General features: G+C 44.8%; 1 protein-coding gene and 1 pseudogene across 1 annotated transcript in view; one reads left to right on the top strand and one right to left on the bottom strand.

The window, feature by feature from the left end:
• The window catches only part of LOC144953661 (uncharacterized), a 37,014-nt gene extending 32,241 nt beyond the window's left edge, over positions 1-4,773 (bottom strand). The window contains exons 1-3 of the mRNA XM_078884242.1: positions 4,742-4,773; positions 1,740-2,470; positions 99-163 (exon numbers count right to left, since the gene is read on the bottom strand). Of these exons, the coding sequence (XP_078740368.1) occupies positions 99-163; positions 1,740-2,433 (759 nt within the window). The 5' untranslated portion in view covers positions 2,434-2,470; positions 4,742-4,773. The remainder of the gene's footprint in view (positions 1-98; positions 164-1,739; positions 2,471-4,741) is intronic.
• The window catches only part of LOC144953664 (uncharacterized), a 564,993-nt pseudogene that overhangs the window by 145,445 nt on the left and 403,014 nt on the right, over positions 1-16,534 (top strand).

The raw sequence follows: 16,534 nt of genomic DNA, 5'->3' as shown, positions 1-16,534 counted from the left end.
AGATAAATTAGTATTTCCCTAGAATGACTGTATTGTTAATCTGAAATAACGATGCACATGTGTGGACGTGTTTCAATGTGACAAGTGTGTTATCTCGCCTCTTGCCCATCAGGCAGCAGCGTGCTCTGCCAAGGTTGATGCTGTTCAGTGGTCGTTGCTTGAGCTACGAACAACATTTTTCACACAATTAAGTCAAGTGCATCGTTCATAAGAGCACTGCACGAGATGTACATTATATTTCGATTTAAAGCTTTCGTGACTGCAGGGATTCATCTTCTTTTCCAAGAATGACTGTATTGTTAAAAATGACTGTCTCGCACCGCATCCGTGAACATAAAGATAAAGCAGTGAGAATTATTTTATTATGTTTTATTTTTATTATTTTATTATTTCCCTTCTACGTGAGATGTACATTGTACACGTTTACACATATTGCTTTTTAGAACTTTCCAACTGTTAAGTGCTCAGCTCCGCCGGGGGTAAGATGAGTATCATGAACATGAATAAATCTTCAATAAAATTGTGTTTTTGATATAAGGGACTTGCCCCGTAGAACATCAGCGAACTGACCCAAAAGTTTTTCCAAAACTTGGGAGACAAAAGACAGTGTTAAAGGAACCCACCAACGAAACGAAACTTTTTATTTCGATTGAAAGCTTTCGTGACTGCAGGGATTCATCTTCTTGGTTCTTTCGGTAAAGTCACGTAGAAGGGAAATAACATAATAAAATAATTGCTATGTTTTATTTTTATTATTTTATTATTTCCCTTCTACTAAATAATAAAAATAAAACATAATAAAATAATTGTTATTACGTTTAAATTGTATTATTTTATTATTTCCCTTCTACTAAATAATACAAATAAAACATAATAAAATAATGTTATGTTTTATTTTTATTATTTTATTATTTCCCTTCTACATGACTTTACCGAAAGAACCAAGAAGATAAACTTTTTATTTTATTTCGATTTAAAGCTTTAGTGACTGCAGGGATTCATCTTCTTGGTTCTTTCGGTAAAGTCACGTAGAAGGGAAATAATAAAATAATAAAAATAAAACATAGTACAATAATTATGTAATGTTTTATTTTTATTATTTTATTATTATTTCCCTTCGACTAAATAATACAAATAAAACATAATAAAATAATTATGTTATGTTCCATTTTTATTATTTTATTATTTCCCTTCTACTAAATAATAAAAATAATACATAATAAAATAATGATGTTATGTTTTATTTTTATTATTTTATTATTTCCCTTCTACGTGACTTTACCGAAAGAACCAAGAAGATAAACTTTCTATTTTACCACGTGAGAGCCCACGCGGCTACATAGCTCTTTCTCAGAAGCCACCTGGCCACACTTTGTTGATAGCTCAACAAAGTGGTTCATCACGTGCCAATTCACATCAGCCAAATTACTCTTCAACGCACGTTCCCAACTGTGGATTGTCCGCGCGTGTATTGGGGCAAGTGCTACCATCATTACCGTCAATAGCTAAACAAAGCACCGTCCCGTGCTTTCTGACGTCAAACGCCGGTTGAAAAGCGCCGCAGAATTCGTGCTCAGGATGAATGTGGACATCAAAGAAGTGGGATCTCGTTTCAAGAAAAAAAATTAGTGGCGCGATTCGTTTACAGACAAGACCAGGCGACACAGGGCAATGAGCTCCAGATGAAACGAATACCTTGACCTTGCCAGTGTCACTTGACCATGACCCAGTTGACTGACCTTCAAATAGTGTCCTCTGAGCTTGACCTTGCTGAACCTGCCCAGTTTCACCGCTGCCTTGTCCGGGTTTATCCCTTCCACGACCCACTTGACCTTGTCCTTGTTGACCCAAAGTGTGACCTAATTGCTGCTGGACTTTGCCCGGCGGACAGCGAGATTGCCTTGGCTGACTCAGGCCCTGATGAGGTTGACCTCGGCCTTGCCCCACCAGAACATGGACGTCACCTGACAGTCCCGGGCTCTGCTCGGGTTGACGTTGACCCTCTTTTGGCCGAGTCTGAGCTAGGCCCAATTGGGTTTTTTTTGTTCCGTCGTGATCTGGCTCCTGCCCTGGCTGATCATGGCCTTGAATTGCCTCTCCGTTGGCTTCTCCCGGGTGACCCTGCCCTTTGCTACCCAAACCTTCAATCGATGGCCCCTGGACTTGCCCAGACTGACCTTCATCTTGTCCCATCTGACTGCAGCCGTGAGCCAATATCTCCTGGAATGGCCTCATTTGTCCCCGACCTTTGCCTGGCTGACTCTGGCCACGGTGTGATGGCCCCTGGCCCTGCCTAGATTGACGGTGACTTTGTTCTGGCTTCCCCTTATTCTCGTAAAGACTGCCTAAGATGCTCTTTATATCGAAGGCGGGGAGTGTGGGAAAATTGCCGTCCGAATTTCTACTGAGGGTTTCACTATCGTTCCCCTCCATGTTGTGTCCTTTGTAAACTCCTTAGACAGCCGTCTTCCTGTATGACACACAGGTACCGCACGTGCACACGAGACAAAACAAATGTGGAATGTATTAAGACAGTGCTACTGCATAGCAAACCACACGGCACCAGCGTGACCTCGTCGCAAAGCAACTTACAACTTGAAATGGGTGTGATGTTTTAATTCCCACCGCCTGTCTGTTTAACGCAGCAGCGTAAATGGAAGTGGGGGCACCGGCTTTGTTAGACTAACAGAGTTAGACTGATGGCCTTAATCTAAGTTGTCTTGTGGTTGTTGTTGTTGTTGTTTGACTTGCATCCCACTGGGATATTTGCACAGCGTTGATGTACAGTGATTTTTCTGCAATATTTTGCTGTCTTTTTTTGGATTTTCTGTTTGCACTCAGTCACTTTAAGATGTTTTCTTGTTCATGTTTTTTTGTTTGTTGCCCGATTCAAGAGCCGAATGGCTCACAGGGCTACACCTAATAAATGCACTTTGAACTTTGTTGCTGCAATTTTACATTTTCAAAATACGAATGCAATACCTTCGTCACATTATCGTTTTCCCAATACGTTAATCGGTAATTGTATTTCCATGGTGTTATTGTATTGATTCTGTGCTTTGCTGCACTTACAATGAGAATCTAGATTCACTTCAAAGTTCTTCAACTGGACTTGCCTCAACGCAAGGCCTACCATGTACTTCTGATAATTGTAACTTCACAACGCTACAATTAGCTCACAAGTGCCTATTTCATCCAAGAGCCACACCGACTCAAATACAAGTTTTTTTCCTCAGTGTCCTGCATTTTGGTTTTAATTTTTAAGATGTAATAACAGCTGTGCTTATTGTTGTTACTAGCTGTTAGTATCCGGCGTTGCCCGGGTCGAAAAAGGCAGACACACATGTAGTTACACACGCAAATCGACTCACACATACATACATAGACTGAACAACAACAACCGCCATTCGCCACTAAGTGGCGGTGACATCACGACAACGCTTGTGCCAGGCCATGTGCACCTTGAGGCCACGTGAAGTGTCGCTGTGGGAGGAATCCCACTTGGCGTGCGAGGGGGAAACACTCAATCCCCCCCAAAGAGATGGAACGTGATGGCGATTTGAATACTTGCTGCACTGCCTTCACCTGGCGTGCCAGGGTATGTCCACCACCCCCACGACTCACACAGGGAGAGAATTCAACAACCACGCCCGGCCGTCTTTGTCTCCCCCAGTGCTAGCGATGTTTACTCTACACCACCACTCATTTGAGACTGAGCCGACCTAGGGGAGTCCCAGAACCGGTTCAGATAATCGTTTGTGGCCGTGATAATCGCGGCACAACACGGCGTGGTGTTGGTGGTTGTGGTGGTGGTTGTGGTTGTGGTGGTTGTGGTGGTGGTTGTGGTGGTGGTTGTGGTGGTGATGGTGGTTGTGGTGGTGGTGGTTGTGGTGGTTGTGGTGGTGGTTGTGGTGATGGTTGTGGTGGTGGTTGTGGTTGTTGTGGTGGTGGTGATGGTGGTTGTGGTGGTTGTGGTGGTTGTTGTGGTGGTTGTGGTGGTGGTTGTGGTGGTGGTTGTGGTGGTGGTTGTGGTTGTTGTGGTGGTTGTGGTGGTGGTTGTGGTTGTTGTGGTGGTGGTTGTGGTGATGGTTGTGGTGGTGGTTGTGGTGGTGATGGTTGTGGTGGTGGTTGTGGTGGTTGTGGTGGTGGTTGTGGTGGTGGTGGTGGTTGTGGTGGTGGTTGTGGTGGTGGTGATTACACCACCAAGTTAGAGAGGGATTGTCAAGGCCGAAGCGAATTACTGCAAAACAACAATTTCGATTTAAAGCTTTCGTGACTGCAGGGATTCATCTTCATGGTTCTTTCGGTAAAGTCACGTAGAATGGAAATAATAAAAGCAAAACATAATAAAAAACATTTTTTTATTAAATAATAAATCGTTCCATTTTATTATGTTGAATTTGTATTATTTAAATAAAACATAATAAAATGAAATATTTTATTAAATAATATTTTATTTAGTTTTGTAATGTTTGATTTTTATTATTTTATTATTTCCCTTCTACGTGACTTTACCGAAAGAACTAAGAACAACAATGTCTGTACATCAGTCGCCTAAGGCCAATGATTGTGATTTTAGTAGATCGATGGGGGAATCTTACATATCAATATGATGATGATCGTGGTCAATCCACTGCGTTGATCCACTCACGTCGATTATTGCGGCCTGCACGCATATAATTCGTACAATTATCGATCTCTAAATCGATTTGACGATACGTGAGAACACTTTGATCGTTACCTCATCGACGAGAGCAAAACGCCAAGCCGCGCAGGCCAAGAATCGATTCTTTAAATCGAGTAAAGGAATCGAAAGCTGTCGATTCCTTTAGAATCGGCCTATTCCCGTTTAATCGATACCACACACGTTCAGCAGATATCGATTTCGCGCCAGTCAATCACGAGAATGACTGAGGAGAATCGATATCGATGAAGGTCCATTACCCGAAACGTCGCCTATTAAATAAAACAATTTCTCCCAGCCTAATGCACCACCATCACTCGTCATACAGGCACTGCACTCGTACACAAACTCCCCTCCCCTGACATCACGAAATAATACAGATGGTCATCTATCAGCTTAACTCAGATAATCTGTGTGTGTCTGTGTGTGTGTATCTGTGTGTGTGTGTCTGTGTGTGTGTGTCTGTGTGTGTGTGTCTGTGTGTGTGTGTGTATCTGTGTGTGTGTGTATCTGTGTGTGTGTGTCTGTGCGTGTGTGTCTGTGTGTGTGTGTCTGTGTGTGTGTGTATCTGTGTGTGTGTGTGTCTGTGTGTCTGTGTGTGTGTGTCTGTGCGTGTGTGTCTGTGTGTGTGTATCTGTGTGTGCGTGTGTCTGTGTGGCTGTGTGTCTGTGTGTGTGTATCTGTGTGTGTGTGTCTGTGTGTGTGTGTCTGTGTGTGTGTGTCTGTGTGTGTGTGTGTATCTGTGTGTGTGTGTATCTGTGTGTGTGTGTCTGTGCGTGTGTGTCTGTGTGTGTGTGTCTGTGTGTGTGTGTATCTGTGTGTGTGTGTGTCTGTGTGTCTGTGTGTGTGTGTCTGTGCGTGTGTGTCTGTGTGTGTGTATCTGTGTGTGCGTGTGTCTGTGTGGCTGTGTGTCTGTGTGTGTGTATCTGTGTGTGTGTGTCTGTGTGTGTGTGAGTCTGTGTGTGTGTGAGTCTGTGTGTGTGAGTCTGTGTGTGTGTGAGTCTGTGTGTGTGTGAGTCTGTGTGTGTGTAAACACAAAGACGGCCGGGCGTGGTGCTGGCCACCCACCCCCTCGTGTGCCGTTCTGCCCTTCATAGGTGCTGCTGGCTAACAGCACTTGCCCCAACAGTCTATTTCAGCTATAAGGGGGATCTTTATCTTTGTTGTTAGTGGTGGTGGTGCTGATGATGTTGATGGTGGTGGTATTGGTGGTGTTGATGGTGGTGGTATTGGTGGTGTTGGTGGTGTTGATGGTGGTGTTGGTGTGTTTGTGATGGTGGTGTTGTTGGTGGTGGTGTTGGTGTTCTTGGTGGTGGTCTTGGTGGTGTTGTTTGTGATGGTGGTGTTGTTGGTGGTGGTGGTGGTGTTGGTGTTCTTGGTGGTGGTGTTGGTGGTGGTGATGGTGATGTTGATGGTGGTTTTATTGTTAGTGTTGGTGGTGTTGATGGTGGTGTTGATGGTGGTGTTGTTGATTGTGGTGTTGGTGGTTGTTGATGGTGGTGGTATTGTTGGTGTTGGTGGTGTTGATGGTGGTGGTCTTGGTGGTGTTGTTTGTGATGGTGGTGTTGTTGGTGGTTGTGGTGGTCGTGTTGGTGTTGTCTGTGATGGTGGTGGTGTTGGTGGTGGTGTTGGTGTGTTTGTGATGGTGGTGTTGTTGGTGGTGGTGGTGGTGTTGGTGTTCTTGGTGGTGGTCTTGGTGGTGTTGTTTGTGATGGTGGTGTTGTTGGTGGTTGTGGTGGTCGTGTTGGTGTGTTTGTGATGGTGGTGTTGGTGGTGATGGTGGTGTTCTTGGTGGTGGTTTTTGGCGTGGTGTTGGTGATGTTGATGGTGGTTTTATTGTTAGTGTTGGTGGTGTTGATGGTGGTGTTGATGGTGGTGTTGTTGATTGTGGTGTTGGTGGTTGTTGTGTTGGTGGTGGTCTTGGTGGTGGTGTTGGTGGTGTTGATGGTGGTGGTATTGTTGGTGGTGTTGATGGTGGTGTTGTTGATTGTGGTGTTGTTGGTGGTCGTGTTGGTGGTGGTGGTCTTGGTGGTGGTGTTGGATGTGGTGGTGTTAGTGGTGTTGATGGAGGTGATGTTGATGGGGGTGGTGTTGGTGATGTTTTTGGTTATGGTGTTGATGGTGGTGATAGTCTTGTTTGTGGTGGTGTTGCTGGTGGTGGTGGTGTTGATGGTGGTGTTGATGGTGGTGTTGATGGTGGTGTTGTTGATTGTACGATCCATCCTGGGTTTAACCAGGCTGGATTGTGTGAGGGGCTCACAAATGCTTGAAAGATCTGGAGACATTCCCACCAGTAAGCTCCTCCGGCAGGCAAGGCTGCATTGGCTGGGTCTTGTAGACCGCATACCCAAGCAGTTTCTTTTAGTTGCATAAAGGGGGATAAACGGGCACGACATGGGCTGTCAAAAATATGGACTGATGCTGTATGGGAGGATGTGGAGCTGAGTGGACTTGCAGAAGACTGGTATCAGCGGTGTGGATAGCATCCTTCACGAGGAAGCTCGTGAAGGATCCTACCGGGCAGTAGGAGGCAGTCGCCTTCCAACAACAACTGAGGACAGAGGAGTGACGCTCACAACGAGTAGCGGATCAAATTCAGCAAGTTGGCACAGTTCGATTTAAAGCTTCTTTCGTGACTGCAGCAGGGATTAATCTTTTTGGTTCTTTCGGTGAAGTCATCACGTAGAATGGAAATAATAAAAGAATAAAATAAAACATAATAAAATAATTCTCACGACGTTTCGGCCACAACGCAAGCAGCCGTCCTCAGGTGAAGAACAGGTCTGTCGGGGGGACAGCGTCTGTTCTTCACCTGAGGACGGCTGCTTGCGTTGTGGCCGAAACGTCGTGAGAATTATTTTATTATGTTTTATTTTATTCGTTTATTATGTTTAATTTTTATTATTTTATTATGTTTTATTTTTATTATTTTATTATGTTTTATTTTTATTAGTTTATTATGTTTTATTTTATTATTTCCATTCTACGTGACTTTACCGAAAGAACCAAGAAGGCAAGTTGGCACAGTTGGGGATACAGCTGGTGTATCTACCAGTCACCTCGGCCAACCTTTGGAACCTGGGTCTATCCCGTGACGTCTTGTCAGCCTTCGACACTTCACGTGGACTAAAAGTGCACCTGGCCCGGCACATGCGCGTGGTGTCATCACCCCTACTTAGTGGCGAATGTCGGTTGTTGTTGTTTTTGTATTTCGTGTTGTGAGTGAGTGGTGATGATGTGAGTCTGTGTTGATGATGTGGGCTCATGGTGAGGATGTAAGCCCGCGTTGTGACTTGACTCATGTTGAGATCTGGGAGCACTCACGCCCCCTCGACTCTTTGTGATCATCGCCTTCGTCTCCTGCCCCGCACGCAGAGACCCGGACTGTACGAGAGACGCTGTGAGTTCTGTGCACCCTGCTCTGCAAGTTGCTGCCATGGAGGTACGTGTGGCTCTTCGACTCGTGTGGTGAAGTATTGATGGACGTGTGCTCTCCACTCTGCGTGTGGCTACCTGTTGCCTATCCATATACCTGAGTGTGCATCTACTTGCCTGCCTGAGTGTGTGTGCATCTATCAGAGTATCTCCCCTGAGATCCTGTCTGTGTACCTGCCTGTCTACATGTGAATAATCTACAGTACTGATAATTGTTTTTTTACCCTTCTATCTGGCAACAAAACTGACACCTTTTTACAAGGAGTCATGTTTGCATAGACCGCAATACCTGCAGTCATAATACAAACAAAAGACATAACTCTGATAATGTGAAGTTTATTGTGGACCAATCAACTTCAAGGACAGTGCACATTATCAGAGTTATGTTTTTTTGTTTGTATTATGACTGCAGGTATTGTGGTCTATGCAAACATGACTCCTTGCAAAAAGGTGTCAGTTTTGTTGCCAGATAGAAGGGTAAAAAACCAATTATATTTTTACTGGTAAATGAGGTTCCCATAGAATCTACAGTGCTTTTATCTATCCACTACTGGATGAAGGCCTCCTTCCCTGAGTTCCTGCTACCCCTCACGATCCTGCGATGGCATAATCCACCAAGCACCGATTTTGTCGCTCCATCTTTCTGGAAGCTGTCCTCTCAGACGTGCTCCGATACTTGGCTGCAGCTCCGTTATTGTTCTAGACCATCGGCCATCGTTGTTCCTCCTGGCCGTGGCATGTCCTGGCCCAGCCCCTCTTCTCTTAACAGTTTGAAGGATGCCATTAACCTGTGTGTGTCCTCTAAATCCACACGTGTCTCATTGTAAATCCAAGTGTGACATCAGATATTGGCCAAATATCCCAACGCTGAGAACTGACACAACATCTTGGCAGGACCCTCCTGATTGTGGAGCCCAGGATCTCAGAGATCCTGGCTCAGTGCTCGCCTCCTGCCCTTTCCCCAACATCTTGCTAAAGTTTACATGGTGGACCTTTGTCTTTGTGTGTGTGTAGATGAGCCGAGCTGGAGAGGCGAGGAGTAAGGGCGAATCTTGCACCACGTGGAGTGCGCTGTCCTCAGAGGGCACCGCCTCCATCTGCAGCAAATCACCGCAAGGTAAGGACAGTAATGAGGGACGTCACAGAGGGCCATGGTGAATGGTGGAACATCACAATGGCCATGTTACATGGTGCATGTCACAGTGGCCGTGATGCATTGGAGATTTCATAGCGGCCATGTTACATGGTGCATGTCACAGTGACCGTGATGCATTGGAGATTTCATAGCGGCCATGTTACATGGTGGATGTCACAGTGACCGTGATGCATTGGAGATTTTATAGCGGCCATGTTACATGGTGGATGTCACAGTGACCGTGATGCATTGGAGATTTTATAGCAGCCATGTTACATGGTGCATGTCACAGTGGCCATGATGCATTGGAGATTTCATAGCGGCCATGATGCATGGGTGATATCCAGGTGGCCAAGTTGCATGGAGGACTTCATGTTGGCAGTGTTGCATGCAGGACTTAATGGTAGCCATGTTGCATGGGGGACTGCATCATGGTGGCCATGTTGCATGGGGATGATTATCTGTGCTCTGGCCTCAGCACATCACACGCTTTCAGATGCACTTCCGATATTAGGAAGCCAAATTTCGATTTAGAGCTTTCGTGACTGCAGGGATTCATCTTCTTGGTTCTTTCGGTTTTATTATGTTTTATTTTTATTATTTTATTACTTCCCTTCTACGTGACTTTACCGAAAGAACCAAGAAGATGATTAGGAAGCCACTGGAGCTATACACTTTTAAATCATCTCGATTGAAAACTACTTTCTTTAGAACTTTTCATGTTTAGTTTATTGTCCTTCCCCCGCGTATTCATTTGGCACCATTGGCTACATACGGTGCAAAAGAAGTTCAACATACATACAGACATAACTGGTATTGGCCAAAACATCCCAATCCTGTAATTGTTTCCTACAAATTGCTCAACTTTGGGATCACACAGCTGTTGTCGTTATTCTCATGTCTGCAGAAATCATGGCTCTCTTTGACCCTCACTTGACCCACCGTGAGAAGCTAGAACTCGCAGCCATGCAGGAAGTGTGGTACTTTGCACTCTACAACAAATCTGAGGGATGCAACAATGATGGATACGACGACCAAGAACGAAATTACATTCTGGTGAGGCTCGCAACAAAACACCAGCTGTGGGGGCGGTCACAGGGCCCATCGGTAGCGGGGTTTTTGGCTTCTTGTTATTGCACCTGAAGTACCAACCAGGGCTATCACACACACCAATGTACTTCAGAATCAGGATTTTTTATCGCGAGTAAAGCCCATTGAGCTAAGAAGCTCTTTTTTAAGGGTGACTGAGCCAGCAGACATCAGAACATTCCACAATGACAGATTTAAAACAACGTAATCATTACAGAAAATACATTAGAAAATTACATTCTCACTTAAATCCTTGACTTAAAGCTTTCGTGACTGCAAGAATTCATATTTTTTGGGTCTTTCGGTAAAGTCAAGTAGATAGGTTCAAAGAAAATAACAAAAAGTAAAACTACAACGTTTCAATCGCAACACAATCGGTCGTCTTCAGGAAAAGGGGGGTTAGCTTCCAAAGGCAAACTGTTTATTAGGGTTTTAAATGGGCATAGCCCAAATGTCAGCAGCCAATATTAATGCAAGTGCTGGGCAGCCAACCCGACAGTTTCAGATCTGCCTTACGTTCGTGAATATAAGACCGATCCGAAACTAGGTCGGATCTGAAACACGTTAGGACCAATACCTCAGCCGTGGCTGATCATTGTTCTAATGCGGTGGGCTCACAAAATGTATTTCTCTAAGACGAAGGTACTTTGCAAACCCACTTGTCTATCAACAAAGATTCATTCATGAAGCCATCCATTTTTATCGACACAGACACAATTTAAACCGAGAAGATGGGTACAAACTGAGTAATCATTGGAAGGACGTTATCAACCAGTTTAAGTCATAATTGGCTATGATCTTCCCATCCTACCACCTTCTGATGATAGTCGTGCTTTATGCCCATTTCAAACTTGCGCTTTCACACTAACACAGCCACGTTGCGTGCCGACCCCTCGGTTGCGGCTCTGCGATATGCCATTAACATACTAATCTGTCATTAACATGATAATTTTCACCCAGCAACCCTTGATTGTTTTTAGTTTTTTGTTATTTTCTTTCAATCTATGTACGTGACTTTACCGAAAGATCTTCTTGGTTCTTTCGGTAAAGTCACGTAGAATGGAAATAATAAAATAATAAAAATAAAACATAATAAAATAATTCTCACGACGTTTCGGCCACAACGCAAGCAGCCGTCCTCAGGTGAAGACAGCGTCTGAATGAACACCACCAGGCTTGGCAGCGTATATTTAAGCTGGGTTGGAGGGGGAAGAGCGCCTTGACAAAGGAATTTGCATATCCCAAAGAATATACATTCTCACTTCTTAAACTTTGGGATTTTAATTATATTCACTTTAAATGATTGCACCTTTTGTGCAGTTCCGGCATGAGCACCTCCGCTATCGCTATGAGGTGCTGAAGAAGATTGGAGAAGGAGGTCAAGGCCAGGTGATCCAGTGCCTTGATCACAAAAGGAACATCCTGGTGGCCATCAAGATCCTGGTGTCACCATCGAGGTAAGACTTCAGAGCCGCGCCGTCACGAGGCCGATGTAGTTAAGTCCGTTGCCACGGGCAGCCGTGCGATGCAGTGATGACATTATTCTTTGGTTCTTTCGGTAAAGTCACGTATAAAGATAAAATAATAAATTAAATAATAGCATACTACGACGTTTCGATTGCAACACAAGCAATCTTCATCAGGTATAAAATAAATAGCAACAAAAATCTAACTAGAAAACTATAGACAGACACACAAGCAGACCGACATCACAAAGACACACAGAGAGAGAACACGTATCGGCAGAAAGAGAGAGGTCGTTTCTGTGACGAGGCCTTAAATATAGAGAGGGGGCGGGGGCGGAGAGACGGAGGGGGCAGAGAAAAAATTAGCATGTCAGTGAGTGGACGACGACGTGGTACGGTACGCAAGCTTGAAAATTAGGAGAAAGACACACTAAAATTAAATAACCTAGTAAAATATCGAAATGTAATGTATTATTTTTATTATTTTATCTTTATACGTGACTTAACCGAAAGAACCAAAGAATAATTCCTGCAGTCACGAAAGCTCCAAAATTGGCAGTGATGACACTCGTGCATCAAAGCGAGAAGGGGGGCCTGGGTTCGACTCCTGATTCGGGTGCCCTCCTGTATGGAGTTTGCATGTTCTACCCCTGTTCTGCATCAGTTCCTTCTGGGTTCTCAGATTTTTCCTCCCTAAAGCTTAAAATACACACACACAGTGTAAACTAATATTGGGGCAAAACATCCCATTGCTGAAAGATTACCTGCACATTACGGTAATTCCTCATTTAATGCTGTAGATACATTCCTGAAAAGTTCCGCGTTCAGCAAAAAGATATTGAGCGAAAATAATTTTCCCATAAATAATGTAATAATAATGTTTGGCGAGATACAATGCACTCATACACCTTGAGATGACGAGACCAATAACTGAGGGTATGCCGTCACGTTACTTTATCATTGCGAGTAATGTATCATTGCAGCTCAAGAAAGTAGTTTGTTGTCGACTACTCACAGATCGTGTTATAACGGGCGTGTTCCGTGCTTTAACAGGCGTGTTCTACGTTATAACGAGAAGCGTTCCGTGTTGCAATGGGCGCGTTCGTGTTATTACGGGCACATTCCGCGTTATGCGAAAAGTGTTCCCGAATGGAAGAGGCACATTGAAGTGAAAATGCGTTGTGTTCATATTCTTAGGTTTTTTCGGTAAAGTCACGTCTATTCTTAGTCTTAAGCCTCACCTTACCATATTAATAAAAAGTGTGCCGTACTTGGCCCTTCCCCTCTTCAACCATTATATATACGGAGTGGTAGCTCTTGTAATCTCTCATTTACTTGATACAGCTGTCGTGGCTGTGACGGTTCCACCTGAAGACGGAGGCTTGTGTTGCCTCCGAAACGTCGTGATTTTTATTTTATTTTTATTTTACTTTTATTAATTTAATTTTTTTACCTACATGACTTTACCGAAAAAACCTACGAATATGAATCCTTGCAGTTACGAAAGCTTCAAATCTAGAATTAATGCGTTGTGTTAACATGCGTTTGCATTTAGATTTCTCAAATGACCAATCCGATTTGAATGGTTCTTCACTTTCAAATCTTATTGGGTGCCCTACGCCGGCTCCTGCTCCCTCTGTGGGAGCTAATCACCAATGATAGTCAAGTGTGCTACTGGAACTCCTGGTGCTGTTAGACCTGGTGAATTCATAGTGAATTATTTTATTCTGAGTAGAATTTGGCTCTGGATATCCCTAAAGCAAATGTAGGCTCTTCATTTGTGGACTTCCTCTGTGCAGCTCCAAGCAGGAAACATACCAGAAGATGGAGCTCCAGATAGCTCTGGAACTTCAGGACGAGGGCAGTGATGAAGATTTCAACGTCATCAAAGTCCTGAACATATTTCATTTCAGAGGACACTACTGTATCGTCATGGAGCTGTTGAAGTATGTACTGCATGCCCCCCCCCCCTCCGCCAATAACGTGGTTAACTAACTTAACAAACTTTCGTTATTTTTTAGTAGCGACCAGACCACTAATAAAAGCTTAACAAAGTAGCATTTTGATTATAAATGTGGAGGGGAAAACCAGTGGACTCACAGAAAAATCCACGTGCCCACGGGGAGAACTTGCAAACTCCAAATGTACAGGCATCACGGTCGGGATCAAACCTACGACCTCCTCCATACCAGGCGTGGGAGATGTCATCTCGCAACCGCGGCAAGCTGTTAATGTTGAGATGCCCACGCCACCACCCATGCATTGTAATCCTGTGGAGCTGCCATGTGCCACGGGTGCATTGGAGGCCACTTCTCTTTTCTCCATTAGCCCTGCGACTTTCACCAACCCACGCCTCCACTCAATCAGCAGGGTGGCTGCATGGCAGTGGTGATGCTCGTGCCTCTCGGCGAAAATCCCGAGCTTCTGTTCTGTGTTGAGTTTTTATCTTCTCCCAATGGATAACCCTCCACTACCCGGCAACAAAGCCAATGAAATCAAGTTGTCAAGTGGGCAGATATGCCAACTGATTTGGTTTATCGGCAAATTGACGACCTCAACCCACATGGAACTATAACTCTTAATATTGGTCATAAACGTACACGTGAACGTACAATATGAACATGATTATCGTTATCAGAATCATTGCAGCATTGTAGGGGATGGTACTGATGCTGTGTTTTTGTTGCTGCTTCTGCCTCTCTCACAGGGAGAGCCTTCATGAAGTGATTAGAAATGCAGGGCTCCGGCGGTTGGACATGGCGATGGTGAAAACCTACACCAGGGGTATCCTCAAGTTCTTGCGCCACATCAATTCCAGGAAAATCGTCCACGCGGACATCAAGCCAGTGAGTGGATACAGCGTTCAGCTTTAACTTTGGTGCAGAGGTGTATCTTTATTGGGGACTCGTTCCACAGAGAAAACCGGCCATGTTGGTCACGGGGTCGATATGTAAGCTCTGCCCATCTCACTGGAAGGAGGCAGGGCCATGCTCCTCTGGTGAATGTGATCTGGTATGAATTAAACTATAGTGTAGAGTCGTGTCGCTCTTGGGGACTCACCAGAGAGAAAACCGGAAACGTTGATCAGCGTTGCCCCAAACCCTGGGAGACATGAAACAGAGTCAAAAATAATTTTTTTTAAAACGTGCGAAATGTGCATTTTGGCCTGACAACTGCTCGTTATCGAATTCCAATCTGCAAATTGAAAACGTCCAAAGACAAAGGTGCAGTGGAAAGCGTCACAGAATCCGTGCACTCTCTTGTGCGTGGCTTTTTGTCTCTAACTCGTTAACGGGCACTCATCCAGCTGTGAGCTCCAAGCAGCTCTCCTGTTGGAGCAACGGCAATCGGTTGTCAATAGAGCCACCCCCCTTCACTTTGATGGTGCCTGAGAGTGCTTTGAACGTGACACGCCTCTACTCACATCTCCAGTTTTGACACATCTTCTTGGTTCTTTCGGTAAAGTCACGTAGAAGGGAAGTAATAAAATAAAAAAATAAAAAACAATTCTCACGACGTTTCGGCCACAACGCAAGCAGCCGTCCTCAGTTGACCTGGTTTTCACCTTTTTTTTTATTATGTTTTTTATTATGTTTTATTTTTATTATTGTATTACTTCCCTTCTACGTGATGACTTTACTGAAAGAACCAAGAATATGAATCCCTGCAGTCACGAAAGCTTTAAATCGAAATTTAATTTTGACACATTTGAAAGGGGCACCGCCGAGTGACAGCTGTCAGAAAACAGCGAATATTGCACTTGACTGACGCTTGTCGACAGCGCTATGCCTCATCTAGTTCCCCTGTTTAGCGTGTGTCGTGGTATGTGATTGATCCACTGCTGGCTGAATGATATCGGCATAACCTCTGAGTTTGAATTCATTCTACCCCTCCTCCAGGAAAATGTTCTCGTCAAAGACACCGTGACTGGCACCGTGAGGATCACGGACTTTGGCACGAGCTTTTTCGCGGAAAGTCAACGTGAGTGACCTCACCTGGGTGTGTGAGTGTCTGCGTGTGGGTGTCTGTATGGCTGTCTTTATGCATGGGTCTCTCTGTGTCCGTGTGAGTGTCTATATGTCAGTGTCTGTCTGAGTGTGTCTGTGTGTGAGTATCTGAGTGTCTGTACATGTGACTGTTTATGTGTTTGATGATGATGCTGTTTAAGACACAGTGTGTACACACGCACACATGTTTGTTGTCCTTGTGATTTTTGTACAGCTATGAATGTTGGTGGCACCCTAGAATACTTGGCTCCGGAGCTGTTGCTGGGCTATAGCTTGACATGTGGAGTGGATATGTGGGCGCTGGGCTGCACGGTGGCGGAGTTGGCGACGGGCAGGGAATTATTCCGGTCCAACAGCCACGAAGATCACCTCCCGCGCTGCATAGAGGTATTTCCCACACGGCGTCTGTCCGCTCGTGATCCCCCTCTCTCTCCTTGGAGTCGTGGGCTATGGGGGTGGCAGGAGGGAGGGTGGCCACTTGGTGATCTGTGAATAACGGCCGTCGTATGTTGCGTGTACACGTGTGTGTCTTGTTTGTGTGGGGGAGCGGTAGTGTAGCGGTCAGCCTGCTGTGCTAGAAACTGAGTTTGATTCCAGCTCATGGGCAACACCAGTGACGATTGTCTGAACTGGTCCTGGGCCTCCTCTAGTTCGAGTCAGCCTCAACTGAGTACCTGGTGGAGTGTGTAAAGTACCTGGGTCAATTCTAGATTTGAAG

Source organism: Lampetra fluviatilis, chromosome 80 (genome assembly GCF_964198595.1).
Source record: "Lampetra fluviatilis chromosome 80, kcLamFluv1.1, whole genome shotgun sequence".
NCBI lineage: Eukaryota > Metazoa > Chordata > Hyperoartia > Petromyzontiformes > Petromyzontidae > Lampetra > Lampetra fluviatilis.
Note: the sequence above shows the minus strand (reverse complement) of the source record. Positions and strands in the feature narration are given on the sequence as shown.